General features: G+C 36.8%; 1 protein-coding gene across 1 annotated transcript; it reads left to right on the top strand.

Annotated features, from left to right (window-relative positions):
• The first annotated feature begins 221 nt into the window (after positions 1–221).
• LOC129282149 (deleted in malignant brain tumors 1 protein-like) lies at positions 222–11,203 on the top strand. Its single transcript, XM_064113485.1, has 7 exons — positions 222–490; positions 1,174–1,503; positions 3,389–3,727; positions 3,919–4,248; positions 5,023–5,337; positions 5,897–6,205; positions 10,165–11,203. Exons 1-7 carry the CDS (start codon positions 301–303, stop codon positions 11,103–11,105), a joined length of 2,754 nt encoding a protein of 917 aa, XP_063969555.1. The 5' UTR covers positions 222–300; the 3' UTR covers positions 11,106–11,203.
• The last annotated feature ends 6,949 nt before the right edge of the window (positions 11,204–18,152 follow it).

Raw genomic sequence — 18,152 nt, 5'->3', positions numbered from 1 at the left:
CCAATTTTTCCAAAGGGTAGATAGCTCTGGGGAACCTTGATTTAAGCTACGCCTACCATTGTTCTCTTCATCCATTTCTTTATAATATATATATATATATATATATATATGTAAAGCAATGATCATGCATAGGAACAATTATCTGTATGTATTATTCAACCAATGTGTGATGCACTCGCAGTTCGTCTCCTTGGTGGATCTAACGATGCTGAAGGCAGAGTAGAGGTCTTGTATGGAGGGTCCTGGGGAACCGTTTGTGATCGCGGCTGGGATCTGAGAGACGCCAGGGTGGTTTGCAGAATGTTAGGATTTGACGGAGCCCTGGACGCACCGGTCTCTGATAGGTTTGGTCAGGGATCTGGTTCTATTTTGTTGGATCAGGTCGGTTGTGACGGGACAGAGGACAGTCTACTAGATTGTGTTCATGCAGGGACAGGACCCCACTCTTGCACACAAAGGACAGGTGCGGGAGCAGTTTGCTATTCAGGAGGTTTGTTTCATTCTATATCATAAAAAAACAACACACTCGTACACCAGGGGCCTGTCTTACGAAGAGTTGCGATTGATCCGATCAATCGCAACTATGGGAAGCCAGCAAGGTCAACATATAAAATGCCTGTTTGTTCAAAAGAATTTCTAGATATGAATGTATATCCATAAATTCATTGATTTCTTGACAATTTGGTGTGTTCTCCTTTGTTTACAAAGGATAATTTGCAAATTTCCTGTAGAAAAAATTATGACACTGATGGATTTCCATAGAGTTACGATTGATTGGATCAATCGCAACTCTTTGTAAGACGGGGCCCAGATCAGTTTGTCAACATGAAAAAAAGTCAAAGATAGTTTAGGGACTGTACCTCGAAATTTAATTGAACAGGCACCTTTACACATTTAATACCTTACCATTCACCTTTCCGAGAACTGAATTTGAAATTTGAAACTGGACTTACTCTTTTGAAATATATGTGATTTTTTTTAAAAATTGGCATGGAGCCCAGTTATCACACATGATACCATTATACATTGAAATACATGTATTAAAAAGAAGACTAGGTAGGCCTAATAAAAAAACAATTAAAGACCAATTATTAAGAGAATGCTGAGATAAGATATAGAAAATGATTGCTCTGCGCATAAAGTAACTGCATTTTTTTTCTCACACTTTCAAAGCTTTTCCTGAGCCATTTCAAATTCGCCTGGTCGACGGATCTAGCGGTACTGAAGGCAGGGTAGAGGTCATGTACGGAGGATCTTGGGGAACCGTATGCGATGATGAGTGGGATTTGAATGATGCCAGGGTGATCTGCAGAATGTTGGGATTTGATGGAGCCTTGAATGCACCCGGATCGGCTACGTTTGGTCAAGGTTCTGGGGATATTCTTTTGGATAGCATTGGTTGCACAGGTACTGAAGACAACCTGGCAGAATGTATCCATAAAGGAATAGGTGATCACGACTGTGCTCACACCGAAGATGCGGGTGCTGTTTGCTACTCGGGAAGTAAGTAATTTCTTCGCCAGCTGAGTAGTCAGAAAGTGTTCTATATTAAACAGAATGAAGAAGGAACAAGTATTTTAACAAAAGTTGAAATTTGGTCCGTATCCCTTGATAATGATTGTGTTTCTTCTCATTTTCATATCTTAAAATTTTTCAAAATTTATGGTATTTTTAACTTGACAACCTATAGGAGATGAACCTTGCTAAATTATAGTACTCTACAGGGGCCGCGGGGGGAGGGGGGGGGGGGCAAGAGCCAAAAATTTCCCGGTCATATCATGGTATGAATAGGCGACGATTTTAAGAGGGCCAGCTAGACATTGCGTATAAGGCAGAATTTATCTTTAAAAAAAAAGTTGCGAGCGAGCGAAGCGAGCGAGCAAAAATTTTCACATATTTAATACAAAAATCCAAGTTTGTGATAGATTTTGACACGATATCCAGAGAATAATATATTTCACTCTTCTCTCTTCCCATTCCTTTTTTGGGTCTGTATGCCACTGTAAACATGATTCTTTGCGGCAGTAGCCATTGTAGCGTGTAGAGTACAAAAACGAGAGGCGCAGTATGCCGCATGTGCTAAAAAGCTGCTTAATATAAGTCCCGAGCGAGCGAGAATAAAAATCACATTTTCATGAGAATTTAACTTTGAGATATTTTTTTGACATTATATTCAGTAAATAAAATCGTATCCTACACTTTTCCTTTGCTTTTTTTTTCCTCCTTTTTTTCTTGGTTGTAGAACTTTTGGGGACCATGGCCCAACCCTTCCATACTCATATACAACAGTGCTATGCAGTTGGGGTCCGTCTGGAGCCCTCGGAACTTCTTGATATCAAAGCCATTTAAACCTCGCAGATTGCCGCTATTTTTAATCAAATCGCGGGTATATACAGAATATAGCTTTTACACAACACTTTTATTCAACCCAGTTGAACCAAATATTTGAAGGGGCATAACATAGCAATGTTGGAAAATTAGTAAAAAGTCGCCAGCGAGCAAAGCGAGCTGGAAAAAATGCCTATTGAAATTAAATTTTAATTATGTGATAGATATTCATTATATTCAGCAAATAACACATTTCATTGTTTCCATTCATTTCATTATACGTTATTTCCTATAATTTGTTTTATTTCCTCTTGGGTGTGGAACCAAGACCCCGCGCCTGTACGCCAGTGATTGAAAGCTTAATGTAGGAAGGGTCCCTACAGGGGGGCTTTAAAGAGCCATTTGAAGGTTATAGATGAAGAGCCCCTGCTGCATGGGGTCTGGGGCAAAGCCCCGGTAGCTCATTTGCATAAAATTTAGCAAGCTTATAGCACAATCTTTCTTCCCGCTCTTTATTTCCTATCCTCGGCAGCCCGGTCATGTTATTAAGGGTTTTTTCTTGTCCTTTTTCTTTGTTTTCCAATTTAGCTTTTGACTAATTCCATTCTACCTTCATTTCCTGCTGTTGTCATCTTTTAATTTATTTCCCAACATGCTATTGCATTATATAGGCGTATTTCGGAATGATTTGTTCTTTCTCAAATGTTCTTTCGTTCCTTTTCCCGCTTTCCTTCCTTTTCCATTAAAAATATTTTTTCTTTGTTTTCTTTTCACTTTTCCCGTTCCTTTTCCCTTTCCTTTTCCTCCTTTCCTTTTCCCCTTTCCTTCCCCTTTCCCTTTCTTTCCCCCTCCCTTTCTTTTTTTCCCGTTTTTTTCAAATTTTTCCGGTGAAATCCGCCAGGGGCAGCTTGCGCCCCGCCTGTTACGCCACTGTATAGAGAGGTTTGTGGGCAGACAAACTTTCTCTTTCGAGCTTATCGATGATTAAAAAATATCATCTTAATATGCCAAATGCTATCATCATTAGGTTTTTTAATGGATGTTGAAATTTCCCCTGCAGTTCATCCACATACCTTCAACGCTCGCCTAGTTAATGGAATGAGCAGGATGGGTATTACTGAAGGCAGAGTAGAAGTCTTGTATGAAGGATCCTGGAGAACTATCTGTGATCGCGGCTGGGATTTGAGAGTCGCCAGTGTAGTTTGTAGAATGTTGGGGTTTGATGGAACCTTGGATGCACCAGGATCTGCAAAGTTTGGTCAAGGGTCTGGTCCTATTCTACGTAAGGATCTCCACTGTGCCGGTACAGAGCATAACCTTGCCGACTGTCCGATTGCAGTGATTGAACATAGCGAATGTAATCATCAAAGGGATTCAGGAGCTATTTGCTACTCGGGAGGTATGTCTTATGTTGTCAAGCATTTCGCAGCTTCTTCAATGATTTGTAGTCAGTTAATTTCGAAATCTTCATATTCCAATATTCGTCTCTATCTAATGCAATACCTTGCACATTAATTGTATCCATATCAGCTACTCGTGAAGTTGTTCAGAGGGAATAGGTTTATAAATCTCAAAGTTATTGTCTTCCAGGCGTTCTAGATCCATTTGAGGTTCGTCTAGTTGGTGGATCTAACGAAGGTGAAGGCACAGTAGATGTCATGTATGGAGGGTCCTGGGGAACTATCTGTGACCGCGGCTGGGATCTGAGAGACGCCAGTGTGGTTTGTAGAATGTTAGGATTTGACGGAGCCTTGGACGCACCGGGATCTGCTAAGTTCGGCCAGGGCTGGGGAGAAGTATTCCTCGACAATGTCGGTTGCATCGGTACAGAAGACAGTCTCGCGAACTGTCTGCATAGAGGAATTGGAGTTACTGAATGTGGATATGAAGAAGTCGCGAGCGTCGTTTGCTTCTCGGGGAGTAAGTTATCTCACCGTTTTAGGGAATCTATAGTGGTTAGTTTCAATCCTTTTTAAGGGATGCAAATAAGCCAGTTCGTAGTTCTTTCTGCGCATGATCAAAAGATTCTACGCATGATCAGAGGAAGGTCATTGTACTAAAGTGACATGGTGGTTTAAAATCTAATGAGATAAGCACCAACTTTGATGTCTTGATTGTTCATATATTATTTTGAATAGTGGTTTTCATTTACATCCACAAAAAGCAACAATGCGTCCACGATCGACTGGTATTTTACAGTTTGCCAAGTACATTGTGCAACATGCTATGATATGCATTCAAAGTAGGAATGCAACAAATACCTTCACAAAGTGTTCACCGGTGTGCTATTCTAGTCACCTGGTCTATTCAATTTCTTCATCCTGTTATGTAAGGCAAGCTTACGTAATATCTTGCTTTGAAATCTGCCTATCATAATGAAAGAAATGAAAAGTCATTTGACCAAAATTGTCCATGAAGTAACTACGAACTGGTCTATTGCAGTGTACGTAGCGTTAGTTTCTGTTTTGTGAAAATTTCAATTCATCCTGTATGCATACACAAACTATTACATTCACTAAAATATATTCCGTTGTGTAGTTGATAAATCCTGTAAATGCGATAATAAGGACAGTTCGTGTTCATCATTTTCGCAGTTCTAAAATTGGCAAAATTTCTTTAAAATGAAAAAAAAAAACCCAGATGATAGCGAAATCATCTCACCAGCATCATCATGATCATCTTTACGTTTCTCAGGTCCATTTAAAATTCGACTTGTCGATGGATCTAACGACGCTGAAGGCAGAGTAGAGATATTGTACAACGGAACCTGGGGAACCATCTGTGATACTTGGTGGGATCTCAGAGATGCAAGGGTTGCTTGTAGAATGATGGGCTTTCTCGATGCCTCAGTTTCTCCGATTTTCCCAAGGTTTGGTCAGGGAGATGGCCATGGCCTCCTAACTGGTGTAGGATGCATCGGAACAGAAGATAGCCTCGCAGATTGTTTTCACAGGGGAGTAGGATCTTACCCCTGCAGTGGAGATGCAGGGGCATCTTGCTCCAAGGGAGGTAGGAATTTCGTAGATGGAAATAGAATGTCTCGTTTGTTGAATGAATGATATTCATTCAGTTCATTCCACTGTGACTTGACTTTATAATTGTTCACTTAAAATCCCGAAAATCGGGGTGGTTTAGCAAAATCAGTCACTACATGTGTACAAAGGTGGGCTAATTTGTACCCGTTCGTAATAGATCAGAGATTTAAAAAAAAATTGTTTTAATGTACATGTAATACAGCGTGATATTGGTAATTTACAATACCTGGGATGGCACTGGAAGTCAAACATGAATTAAGTGCATGAAATCAAACCTCACATCTTGTAACTGGAAGATGTCTTAAATTGGTTTTGGGTAAACATGCAACCATGGAGCTATTAAGAGAGCTCTATGATGCAACGGTACTGTACCTCATTTTGAAGTGAAAAAGAAATTTTTAAAGATACGCGTAGCTATACAAAACCAATAATCTTAATAAGACTGCACGACGAAAGATATCATTTGAATATTTATACCAACACTTCATATTTTTAGTGGCTAATGCTTTGTTGATTTTTTTTTTACATATCAGTTCGACTTCTAAATGGATTGAACGAATCGCAAGGGAGGGTTGAGGTACTCCATGAAGGCTTTTGGGGGAGTGTTTGCGACGACTCTTGGGACCTTGATGACGCTACCGTTGTTTGCAGACAGTTAGGATTTGATGAAGCTTTAGCAGCTCTGCCAAATGCAAAGTTTGGTGAAGGGTCTGGTGAGATATTTCTGGATGAGGTTCGGTGTAATGGAACAGAAACAAACATCAAGAACTGTAAACATAAGGGGATAAGAGTCCATAACTGCATACACAAAGAAGATGCCAGCGTCATATGCAGACAAGCAGGTGATCAAGATTACATTGAATGATTATTTTCGTACGTTATGTTATCGTATTTGTTTATTATTTTGAGGAAGCCGGCACTATTATAGATTTAGATTTAGATTTATTTATTTCCACAATCTGGTAAAAATACAGGTACAATAGCATAAAAAACACATTAAAAAATACATTCAAACGTGAATACAAAAGGGTACATTATAAATATAGTAAATATTAACAGAAAGTGGTGGGATTAACAATAGGCCTCAAGACCTTTAAAAGGTCAATCCCTATAACACAAAAGATTTACCAACACAAAAGATTTACCAAAACGAAAACCAAGGGGGGGGCACGTACGTTAATCCCTCCAACTCAGTGTAAAAAGTGGGCGGAGCTTAATCGGATTTTCGGGCCTAGCAACCCTGTTAGCAACGCCTGTTAGCATCGTTTGGCTCAATCTCCATAATGTCTGCGATATTAAAATCCTACAAACTGATGGAATTATTCAAATTTAGTAAGGCTATGAATGTTTATCATTTACACTGACTATCGGTGTACAAACTCATACCGAATTTAATGGCAATTGCCTGTTATATTACGAATTATCAGTCATTTTGATGAGTGATGCAAAGTGCCAAAATTTATGAAAATATAGCGTAAATTTTATATAGCATTTCAAAATCCTTATTTTCAATATCCCCATAATTTTTTGTTGTTTAAAAAAATATCTTATTACATTTACCAGAATTTTCCCGACCTGATAACGTTAATAGATTACTGTTTCTCGGCTTTATGAGGAAATGCCAGACCTTCAAAATCAGGTTAATTATTGTTATATTTCTAACAGAAAATTGTTAGATTCGAACTACTATACCAACTGTACGCCCGAATGAGGGTTATCATCTCGTATTGTTGTGTAAATGATACATATCAATTCATTTTAGGAGTGTAGTAATCCATGTTAGATAATCTTTTTCACGATGAGTTTTGTAATGAAGAGAAAAAATCAAGTTCATTCTTGGCACGCGAGCCGCAGAATGATAAATTTTAGCGTGCGCAGACGGGGCTGATCCCTAGTGTGTCGGACGGGATTATCTAGTCCCATACTGGTCATGCTGGTTTCGGGTGGTATATTCCACGATGACCACTGTCCAGTTTTATAGTGCTTAATGTTGATACTTAATCTGTGAAATGAATAGTTTACCGATATCTAAAAATGCTCTAATATACCTGACACATGAATGATTTCATTTTTGAGAATTATCATTTCTTTCGACCTGCATGAATCACAAAAAGTCAATCATTAGTCCCCTTTCTCTGCTACTGAGACTGACGAGGTGGTAGAGGGAGGGGGGGGGGGGGGGGTAATCATCTCACCGTGCTCACTGCCGCCCCAGCCAAGTGTGTTTGATACATTTTAATTGCAAGGGCTTCTCCTCCTCCTTTATCTCCCTGTTCTCTCTTTCTTTGTTTTTGCTTTCGTGCCATTATATATCTCAAAGATCAGCTCTCCCTATTTAAATTTCCACTGTCTTGTATTTTTCCTTCCCTCCTGTTATGGTCAAGCTCTCAAATAAAGCTTGCCCTATTAATATTTGACCCTCTGTCATTCTACCGGCCTGCAATCTCCTTTTGGCCCCTTAATTCTTTTTTTCTCTCGGCCTCGACCCCTCCCCATGCAATCTATTTCATCCAACCCTTTTACTCCCCCAACTCACCATGATTATAATTTATAATCACAAGAGCCTGGTAATAGGCATATTGAAGGTCTATAAATATTGATACTACTTTCATTTTAACAAATAATTTGAGTCCCCCCCCCCCCCGGCGGTCATGCAGGTTGGCTTCATATGTTCCATAATGGTAAAGGCGGTCGTGGAATTTACAAAACATATAGTTGTTTTATATTTTCTGTTTAACATATACCGAGATGCTGATGACATTGGACAAACTTAACACGATATTTCCCAAACCTATATTTTTAACTATACAGTCAATGTTACACATTCTTGACATCAGTTTGACTTTTTGTAATTAAGGAAAGAAATAATAATCACCGAAAATGAAATAATTTATGTGTCAGGTATATTCCAAGTATTTTTAGACATCGGTAAAGTATGAATTTCATAGACTGAGTATCGAAATAAAACACTAAAACTGCACAGTGGTCATCGCGAGGGGAAAAGGTACGTGAAATATACCACCTGACTCCAGTATCGGACTGGATAATCTGAACGGACAGCCCGGGCGATCAGCCCCGTCTGCACACGCTAAAATTGTGCATTCTGCGGCTCGTGTGCTAAGAATGAACTTGATTTGTCTGTTCATTACGTAACTCATCGTGAAAAATGTTATCCAACATTGATTGCTACACTCGTAATATTTAATGTTATGTATGATATACACAAATTTATGTGATGATAACCCTTCTTCGGGAGAACAATGGTATAGTTGTTCGAATCTAACTATTTTCTTTTAGAAATATAACAAAAAATAACCCGATTTTGAAGGCCTGAAATTTTCTTATGAATGATGGAGAAAATAAGCTACCAACGTTATCAGGTCTGGAAAATTCTAGTTAATGTAATAAGATATTTTTTAAAACAACAAAAAATTATGGGGATATTGAAAATAAGGATTTTTGAAATGCTATATAAAATTTACGCTATATTTTCATAAATTTTGGCATATTGTATCACTCATCAAAATGACTGGTAAATCGCCTTCTTACACACACTTGCTTATAATTTCGATATAGGTTGATACACCGATAGTCAATATAAATGATAAACATTCATAGTCTTACTAAATTTAAACGATTTCATTAGTTTTTAGGATTTTAATATCGCAGACATTTTGGAGAGTGAGCAAGAAGATGCTCGTAAGCGTCGCTAACAAGATTGTTAGGCGACCTACCGCGAGAGGGCTTTTATAATGGCGGGCTCCACTGAGTTGATACATAGCCTATAGGCGGTGAACGTACGTGGGGGGGGGGGGGGGACATATACATATGCTCTTTCTTATTTTCGCTTAATAGATTTTTTTTTCACAAAGAAAGATTTAATACATGTTTACATATGCTTTGTTTAAGTTTCAATAATGCGATTTATATTTTCGAATCCAATTTAAGATTTTGTTACTAGTATATCAATGTTTCTATGCACTTGCTCCTTCATACTTAAATGATTTAGTTACTGTGTATAAGCCAACACGTAATTTACGTTCACAAAGCATGAATTTATTAGTCGTACCTCAAATATCAACAAAATCTTATGGTGAACGTTCATTTGCTCATGCAGCCCCTGTTTTATGGAACAAACTCCCGAATTCCCTGAAAAAGATCGATTCAGTCAACAAATTCAAAACAGTTCTTAAAACATACTTATTTGAATTGTACCTAGCCTCAACAAAGTGAACTTATCAACACTTCTCTTCCTCTCCTTTGTTTTCTCAAGCGCATAGAGACTGTTATGTGTTTTGCGCTATACAAAAACTGACCATTATTATTATATTGAAGTTTCAAATCAATCCAATCTTACAAGAAAATACTGAAGGTTCATTTTTTACGATTCCTTTGTGAAAATCTGTTTCATCACCTTTAAGAATAATTAACTCCTACTATTTTTTTTATTAAGTCCATTGAGTTCTTATTTTATAAATCTTAGTACCGTTTTATTATAAAAAAATTTACAAACAAAATTATAATTAAGCATTTCAGTCTAATTAAGTTTGTGCTAGAAAGGAAATTAACACATTTTTTTTATTTTGGGCAAGATCCTAATTTCTTTCACGCAGAAAGTTTAATGGTGAGCTTTACCATTAGACAATGAGCTTTTAGATCAGATGTTTTGAAGAAAAAAAAACCGTATTTTGTATGATACACATTCACTTTATTAGACAATGAATTTGAATACTTTTCACATATACCAAAACTTTATAGGGCTTTAATTTCATGTTATTTCAATTCCCAATATTTTCTATAGGTACAAGTAACAAGATGACGCCCCGTACGGACATCTCTATGAGTGAGAAAACCTCTCACGCGGTCAAGCTGACAAGTCCAGAAAACATCTTCACCAAAGTTACACATCCGTTTCAGAAGAGCAAGCCTGAAATATCAACGTCAACTAAAGGGTCATTTCTACCAGGTCTTATCGGATCGTTTATTTCGTTCCTGAGTATCGTTTTGATCGCATCACTTGCTTACTGCATCAGGAGGTTCAAAATGAGCATGGCTAGGAGGACTTTGAACGATCATGGTTATGTAGATGTGACGAATATCACATCCTTTAATGTTCTATCAACTAATTCGGCACCCCAAGGTTCAAGTTACGCCCCACCCCCATTGCCGGATAGACCAAATACAAACACTCTTGGACGTCATAAGATGGCATTAGAAGATATGAAAGGTGGCGAGACAGAAGAGGTAAATGAACAGGCTTGGAGAGACCCACCTTACCAAACACCCAGAACCGATAAAGACTTTGACAAAGACGGGCATCTCCTGGCGGACGCAAGTCGACCATCAGTGTATGGAACGACGACATCTGACAAGGAAGGTTGTGATGTCACAGATGACTTGGCGAAATCTTTCAGAAATAAGGAAGAGATTAATACATTGCCTCTTTACGGGAATGAAGATGTGGTGAAACATGAGTACATGGATCTGAAAACAGCATCGAAGAAGTCAAAAACAGAAGATGTTGATCTTAATGGATATCTCCTACCAAGCAAAAGTTATTTTGTAAGAGAATGTGATGCAGCGGCAGAAGGACAATCTGAAGGAGTATCGAACACAGGAATCCCCCGCACTATAGATGGCAAGAAACTGGCATCAACGCATGAAACGACACGTGGATATGAAAACTTTTCCCCCAAACCCGCTATTGAGAATGGTACAGATCTCGATGGGCCGTCTTCTTGATATAAAATGGAAATCAAACTTATTCAATAAAATTGCATATCTATCACTCAAATGAAAAAAAAAAAAAACATGTTGGTGAGAGTTGTGACTATTTTGAATATTAGATCACTTTGACCAGGGACCCTGCTTAGACAATGCAAATTGGTATTTTGTTCAGTAAATAATGACATTTGTTAGAGACAAACTGTGTCTCCGGGAAACATCTAAGAGAGTTACTGTTACAAGTCTAATATTTGGACTCTAAAGACAAATTTTGCTCTAATTTCTGTAATAGAACTTTTGTTTCCTATAATAATGAAGATAATGATGCAGAGATGCGGGTTCGGCGATTGGTTTTTATAATGGGCTTTCTCAAATGCCCTTGCGATCGTTATACGATCATTTGGTGACAATATATGTTGCACACAATCGCAACGGTTGTAAGATGTCGCACCACCAATTGTGAAAGGGGCTTTAGCAAGGGTAGGGGTATATGAAACTGTAATAACCCACGATCGAGGCACAGCCGATTGGGTTTAGCCTTAAGTATCCATAATACTGTAGTTGCCACATGCATACTTCTCCTCTTTCGACCCGACCCCCACCCCAGAAAAAGTGCTTTATTTGTTTTATAGAATGATTGGATGGACCAATCAGAGTGCAGAGATATGGTACCAATTCTATAAATGTTTTTTGTTTAGGGCATTCTACTTACTATTCCAATCGTGATACTTGTATATTTTAGATGCCAAGCATATGTAAGTATATATATATATTATACAGTGCGTATCAAAAAATGTTAACACTTTGAAAAAGCCCTGGGAATTAAAAAATATACAACATGTGGGTAATTTTTTCACATATAATCTTAGGTTTGGGTCTCATCTATCCAATGCAAGTAAAAGTTTTGACAGAATATTACACTTGAGTGAGCACTGTCCATTTTTGTAAAGCTCACAGAAATCTGTTTGCGCAGAAATGCTCGTTTTCACGCTGTGTCAAGGAGAAAGGGCGAAATCAAATTTACCCTGCGAAACATTTCTCATACATTTCCCTTGCACTTTTAGTCAATAGAAATTAGACGGATACATTCAAGCATTTTGTAACAATTTTGCCACCCAAATTGAAATTTCAACACTTAGTAAGCACAACCTTTACCCTTTTTGTGCCAGCTGGATCTGAGGACATAACTAAATCTGAACAAAAGTTTATATCAGACATCTCTAGCATTTTTTCACTAAGCTTTTATCATTTATAGTGGGTTTACATTTCATTTTTATTTAATACTTGTTTCTCCACACCTATTCCAAGCTTTACAATGATTAACAAAATGAAAATTAAGCCTAAGCCATTTCATGTAAATCACAGCTCAGTATAAAGCAAATATCGTCACGATTGCCTCAGTGTGAGGGGGAGTGGGATGGGGCGCAATGCACTCTTCGAAGTGTTTTGGGCAAGGAAAAAAGTTTTAAAACGTGAAAGATATCTTCAAATCAATTTTAATAGATAAATTCAACTTGTTCTTCATGATTAAGGTCTACTTTTATTCGCATAACTATTTCAAAGTTCTGCGCAAATCATTTTTCACTAACTTTTTAAAAGTAAGTGGTGTTCACTCAAGCGGAAATATTTTTCGACAGTTATATCGTCATTTGCTTAAATGGATCTGTACCAATGTTACAATGTGGAAAAATCTTCAGGATATTACAAATGTATAATTTTACAAGATTTTTTCTAAGTGTAAACTTTTTTTTGATACACACTGTATATATCAATTTATTAGTTAAATTGTCATAACTATCCAATTTTTCACCTTAATTCACTTTTTTGATCGATTATGTATAATGTTTAATGCTACCTGTTGTATGCAGAATCTTCTTTAAAATAAAGACAATAAACAGTAAAGAATCATTCAATCATCGCAAAGTGTTAGCATGGTGAAAATCACACGTTGGCCGAACACACCAGGGTGAAAATTATACATGTATATCCATTTATATCACTGCGACTGAAAATATAGCATTAGGCGGACATGAATTAGTATAGAAGTAGTAATCATAAAATAACAGTTGTCTAAAAATATAATGGCGGTGAATGGAGAGGGGGACGGGAGAGAAGATGGTGGCGAGAGAGAGAGAGAGGTACTGAGAGATGGTTAGAGGGAGGAAGCTAGACCAGAGAGGAAGAGAGAGTGAAAGAATAGAGAGGGAACGAGAGAGATTGGCTGATTTTGATGGAGAGAGCTTGAGAAATTTGCGTTTTGTTAGTCTTCATCTCAATGGGATAATTAATGTTGTCCATCAGTCTTTACCCATCTAATCAACGTAGATCTCATTACTTGTCACTAAATCGAATGATTTTAACATGTACATCGTGATAACTCCAAAGTAAGTGTAAAGTCAATATCCTACCGTAGTTAGATCAGGAAACCATTCATAAGCCAACAAACAGCGTAATTTTGAAGGAAAGAGACCCGGTGATCCCAACTAGCAAAGATATTGGGGGGGGGGTGTAAGGATTCTGGTGTTTATATCTTTAGGATAATGAACAGAGGAGGGGGAACAAAATCATCTCCGTATTGAACCTCAACCTCTATCGAAGTTAATCCAGACTTAACAACCGGGGAGCAAAAAAATACATCACGGAAATAACTGGTTCTGATTGGCTGTCAAAACCTAGGCAACCAGATTTTTTTTAATATATATGTTGCAAAGTCTGAACATAATCCTCAGATTTTTTTTACCACCATGATGTTTTGCTCAGGGTTCAGGCACCGTAAAGGCCTCTGAATGAAGCGCCGATCACCGTCCATCGTTTTATAGGACTTTCCTCCTGATTTTTCACTGGGTTTTGCACTTTTCATTGAAATAACCCTTGAATAACACCATAAAGTCATGCGTTAATATCTGTGGTTTAAAAGATATATATTTATGTTGTTATTGGCATCGTGAATCTAAACCATCTTGAGTGTCGACCAGCTGACCTCGATAGACAGTGACATCATTGACCACCATGGTAAGTTACTTATTATTATACATTTTGTATAGCATTAGTTGTAAAGCAATAGATGAAATAGTACTAGAACTAATAGTAGAGTAGATGAGGTAATTGTTCTCGTAGCAGAAGTAGAACTAATAATAATCATGTAAGAAGTAATGCAGTAAATAATAGAAATGTTAGTAAGAGTAGCAGTCGTTATAATTATTATAGTAGTATAGTAGTAGTAGTATAGTTGTAGTAGTAGTAGTAATGGTATGAGTAGTAGTAGGAGCAGTAGTAGTAGGAGTATAGTAGGAGGAGTAGTAGTAGAAGTAGTAGTAGTAGTAGTAGTAGCAGTAGTAGTAGGAATAGTAAAGGGGCGGATCTAGCTTTTTTCCGAGGGGGGGGGGGTGGACCAGAAGCACCATCACCCACTCACGAAGCAGCGAGCCGATTTTTATTTATTTTTGGCTATCATGAACCCACTTAAGCGATGTTTTCCTGGTATCTACTAGCGCAATGGAGACCATAAAAGACAGTTCATGATAACGTCTTTTCAAATCGGGTTATACTTTAATACACCATTATATCAAGAGCTATTGCTTATTAACTTATGAGTTTCCAGAAAACTCTACCTATAAATTATCTATTTTATTATTATTTTCAGACATAAAAACTGGACAGTCTAAGCATACTATGCAATCATGAACAGGATAATAAATATTAGTATTACAGTTCTTATTAGACGCATAACACCTACAGCCCTCTTTGCGAATAGGGTGGGTATATATAACCCAATCGATGCGAGCGCGAAGCGCGAGCTAAGAATTTGATTTTCCGACATGAAAACTGGACATCTTTCGTAATCATGCACATTATTTTTTCTTCTACTTGGCAGCCCAATGGGGTTGGGGATTTAATCTCTAGACTCCCCGTAGATCCACCACTGTGGTGGTGGTGGTGGTGGTGGTGGTGGTGGTAGTAGTAGTAGTAGTAGTAGTAGTAGTAGTAGTAGTAGTAGTAGTAATAATAGTAGTAGTAGTAATAGTAGTAGTAACTATTGGTCTAACTTGGGGTAACTATTGATAATAATCTTTCCTGGAAAGAACACGTAGATCACATTTGTAAAATTATTTCGAGAAATATTCGTATTATAAACAAAGTAAAAATTTTCTTTCCCACTCATATACTATTTAATTTGTATTCAACTTTGATCCTGCCTCATTTAAACTACGGTATAACAGCATGGGGGAATTGTGCTGACTGCCTCCTGAACAGAATTTTACCTTTGCAGAAAAAGGCTATTCGTATTTGTCATGCAGATTTTCGTTCACACACTGACGAACTTTTCTATAAATATAATATTTTGAAGATTGGTGACTTGTATCGATACAATCTCGGAAAACTCATGTATAGTTTAGATAAAAATGAACTTCCAAATATTTTTTATTCCATGTTTACTAAAAATGTCGATATTCATCATTATCCTACTAGGTCCGCCGGGCTCTTTCATCCACCAAGAGCTAGAACCATCCTTTTGGATAAAACATTTATTTTTACAGGTATCAAACTTTGGAAATCCCTTATAGAATCATTACGTAACCAACCGACACATTTAAGTTTCAGTAGAGGGTTAAAGAAAATTCTTATCCTTGGGTATAAACCCCAGAACTCAAACGTTTCTGTGTAAGCAGCTACCACCTCTTTTGTTCTTCTTCCCTTTGTCCCTTTGTTCTTCTTCCTTCTTCTCTTCCCCCTCTCCTCTCACATTTCTTTTTCCTCTCTCTCTCTTCCTATCACCTTCATGTTATATTGTTTTTCTAATCTTCCTGTTTGTCTATGTTTGTAGTGTTTTTTTTTTCTTTTCCTTTTCTTTTTCGCTGTCTTGTCCTGTTCTGTCCTGTTTTGTTTTTGTTTGTGTCTGTGTGCCTTTTTGTTTTTGTTTTGTTTTTAGTTTTCGTCCTGTCTTGTCCAATTGATTGTCTGTTCACACTCTCCTGAACTCAGGGTTTGTTTTTTGTATATAGCAGGGGTATGATATAATATTTTTTTTTGGTTAATTGTAACATAGTGAGTAGGCATAAAAAGCTTGACCCCACTAGTATTCTTTTTCATTGTACAAACCTTTTTAATTTACGATTTGAATTTCATTGATCAAAGATATACTTTAATTAACTATTTATTGCAGGGAACCCATACTAACAAGCTTTGCTTTCCAGTGGGTTCCCTTTTTTCATTTCTGTATATTAGATTTTTTGTGTTTTAATTTACATTGTAACTTTTGTTAAATTTAAGAATGAAAAAGAATAAATGCAATGAATCAATCAATCAATAAGTATGATGAGAAAGGGAGAAAAGGTCGTAGAAGTACAGAGGAGGCTTTACAAGATTTCCATAGATCTAGATGTCCAACAATTACTATTCGTCACAGTGACGTAATGAGTCAAAGCCAAACATACTAAGGGGGCCTGATATGGCGTATCGGGCCAAATTAATGAAAAGTTGCGAGCGAGCAAATTTTTTCAACATCTTTTACTACAAAATTCAATTTTGTGATAGATTTGGATATAATATTCAGAAAATATCACATTTCACCCATCTCTCTTTCCTTTTCTTTTTCTTTCTTTTTTTGGTCGTGATTTTTTTTTTTTTTTTGGGGGGGGGGAACCAAGCGCCCCCAATTACCCCCCCCCCCTCATCTGTCGCCACTGATTCATCATAATACATTATAACTTTCTGAACTTAAAACTAAGTACTGGGCCTAAATGCGGATCGAAATTTCGTTACCAGTATTAAAATATGCCTACCCAAACATGCCAAATGTAGATTAAGTTTATGATATTCATTCATTATAATGATACCACAAATTTTACAAACATCGATGTTATCAATAGCTTTATAATTTCTTTCAGGATTTTTACACCTTTGATACCTAAAAAAACCAACAACACATGGATATGATATCTATACCCGATTTTCTTTTCTTCCCACTTATTATTTTCTCTTTTTTTCCAATTATCTTTTCTTTTCTTTTCTTCCCAATTATCGGCTTATCATATTCGGCTTATATTTAACCTCAAGGAAAAATAACTGTGAACGTTTTAGAAATGATTTTTAACACTTTGACGGGTTTTTGTATTTTATTGGCCTACATTCTCACAAAATCTTCATCTACATGTCCAATCTTTTACCATATTTACCGATACCTGTAAAATTCTCATTTCCGTCATAAATATCACAATCATATCTTAAATCTGATTATCATGACTTTGCCCCGCATGGAGCGTGCCAATTTCCGATAAATTAAACAGATCGTGGCGGATATTAATGTATATGATTGTATGAACCAATTCACTGCCAGTTTAATAATTAAACACTTAAAGTTTGGAGATGATTATCGTAATGGGGTACAAATCTGGCTCCTTTGAGTGACTGCGACTTTATTGCCAATGATTATCGATTATTGTCTCGATAATATTTTGATAGCAGGAATGATGTTTATCATTTTTTTGTAGATATTATACATTTCCTGTGGTCACGCTACATACGATATTGATATAAACTTCGGCAATAATGAAAATCATTTGGCCTTATGAGGGAGGGGGAGATTGATGAAAAAAGGCTTAAAATAAATTCATTAAATCATTGCCCAAGAACAGGAGCGGCTAAACTTCATAAATATTTAGATAAATGTTTAAAAAGAAATATTTGATCCACGTTTGCAACAATTAAGTCGATTTTATATCGGTCCTTTAGATTATGATTGAATTACCGTCTTAGTGGTGGCTTGTAAATCAAAGCGAAATGTTTAATATATTATAATACAACAATATTTTTCCCCACCATTCTTAATTACTTAGACCGCTAAAAACAGATTTTACAGAATAAATATAAAAAAACAATGTTTTACAGAAAAATATAAGAAAATCATATCTTACACAAAATGTAAGATAATTTTCTGCAATTTCATACAATGCATACAACATTACATAGTGCAATTAGATTACAGACTCTGCTGCAGGAATTTCTTTTAATAAAGGAGAGATTTATTAACAGTTCAGCTTTTCTTTTCTCGTTGGATTTCTTTCA

Source organism: Lytechinus pictus, chromosome 18 (assembly GCF_037042905.1).
Source record: "Lytechinus pictus isolate F3 Inbred chromosome 18, Lp3.0, whole genome shotgun sequence".
NCBI classification, from domain to species: Eukaryota; Metazoa; Echinodermata; class Echinoidea; order Temnopleuroida; family Toxopneustidae; genus Lytechinus; species Lytechinus pictus.
The sequence above is the reverse complement of the archived record's forward strand: the minus strand, read 5'-3'. Positions and strand labels throughout refer to the sequence as shown.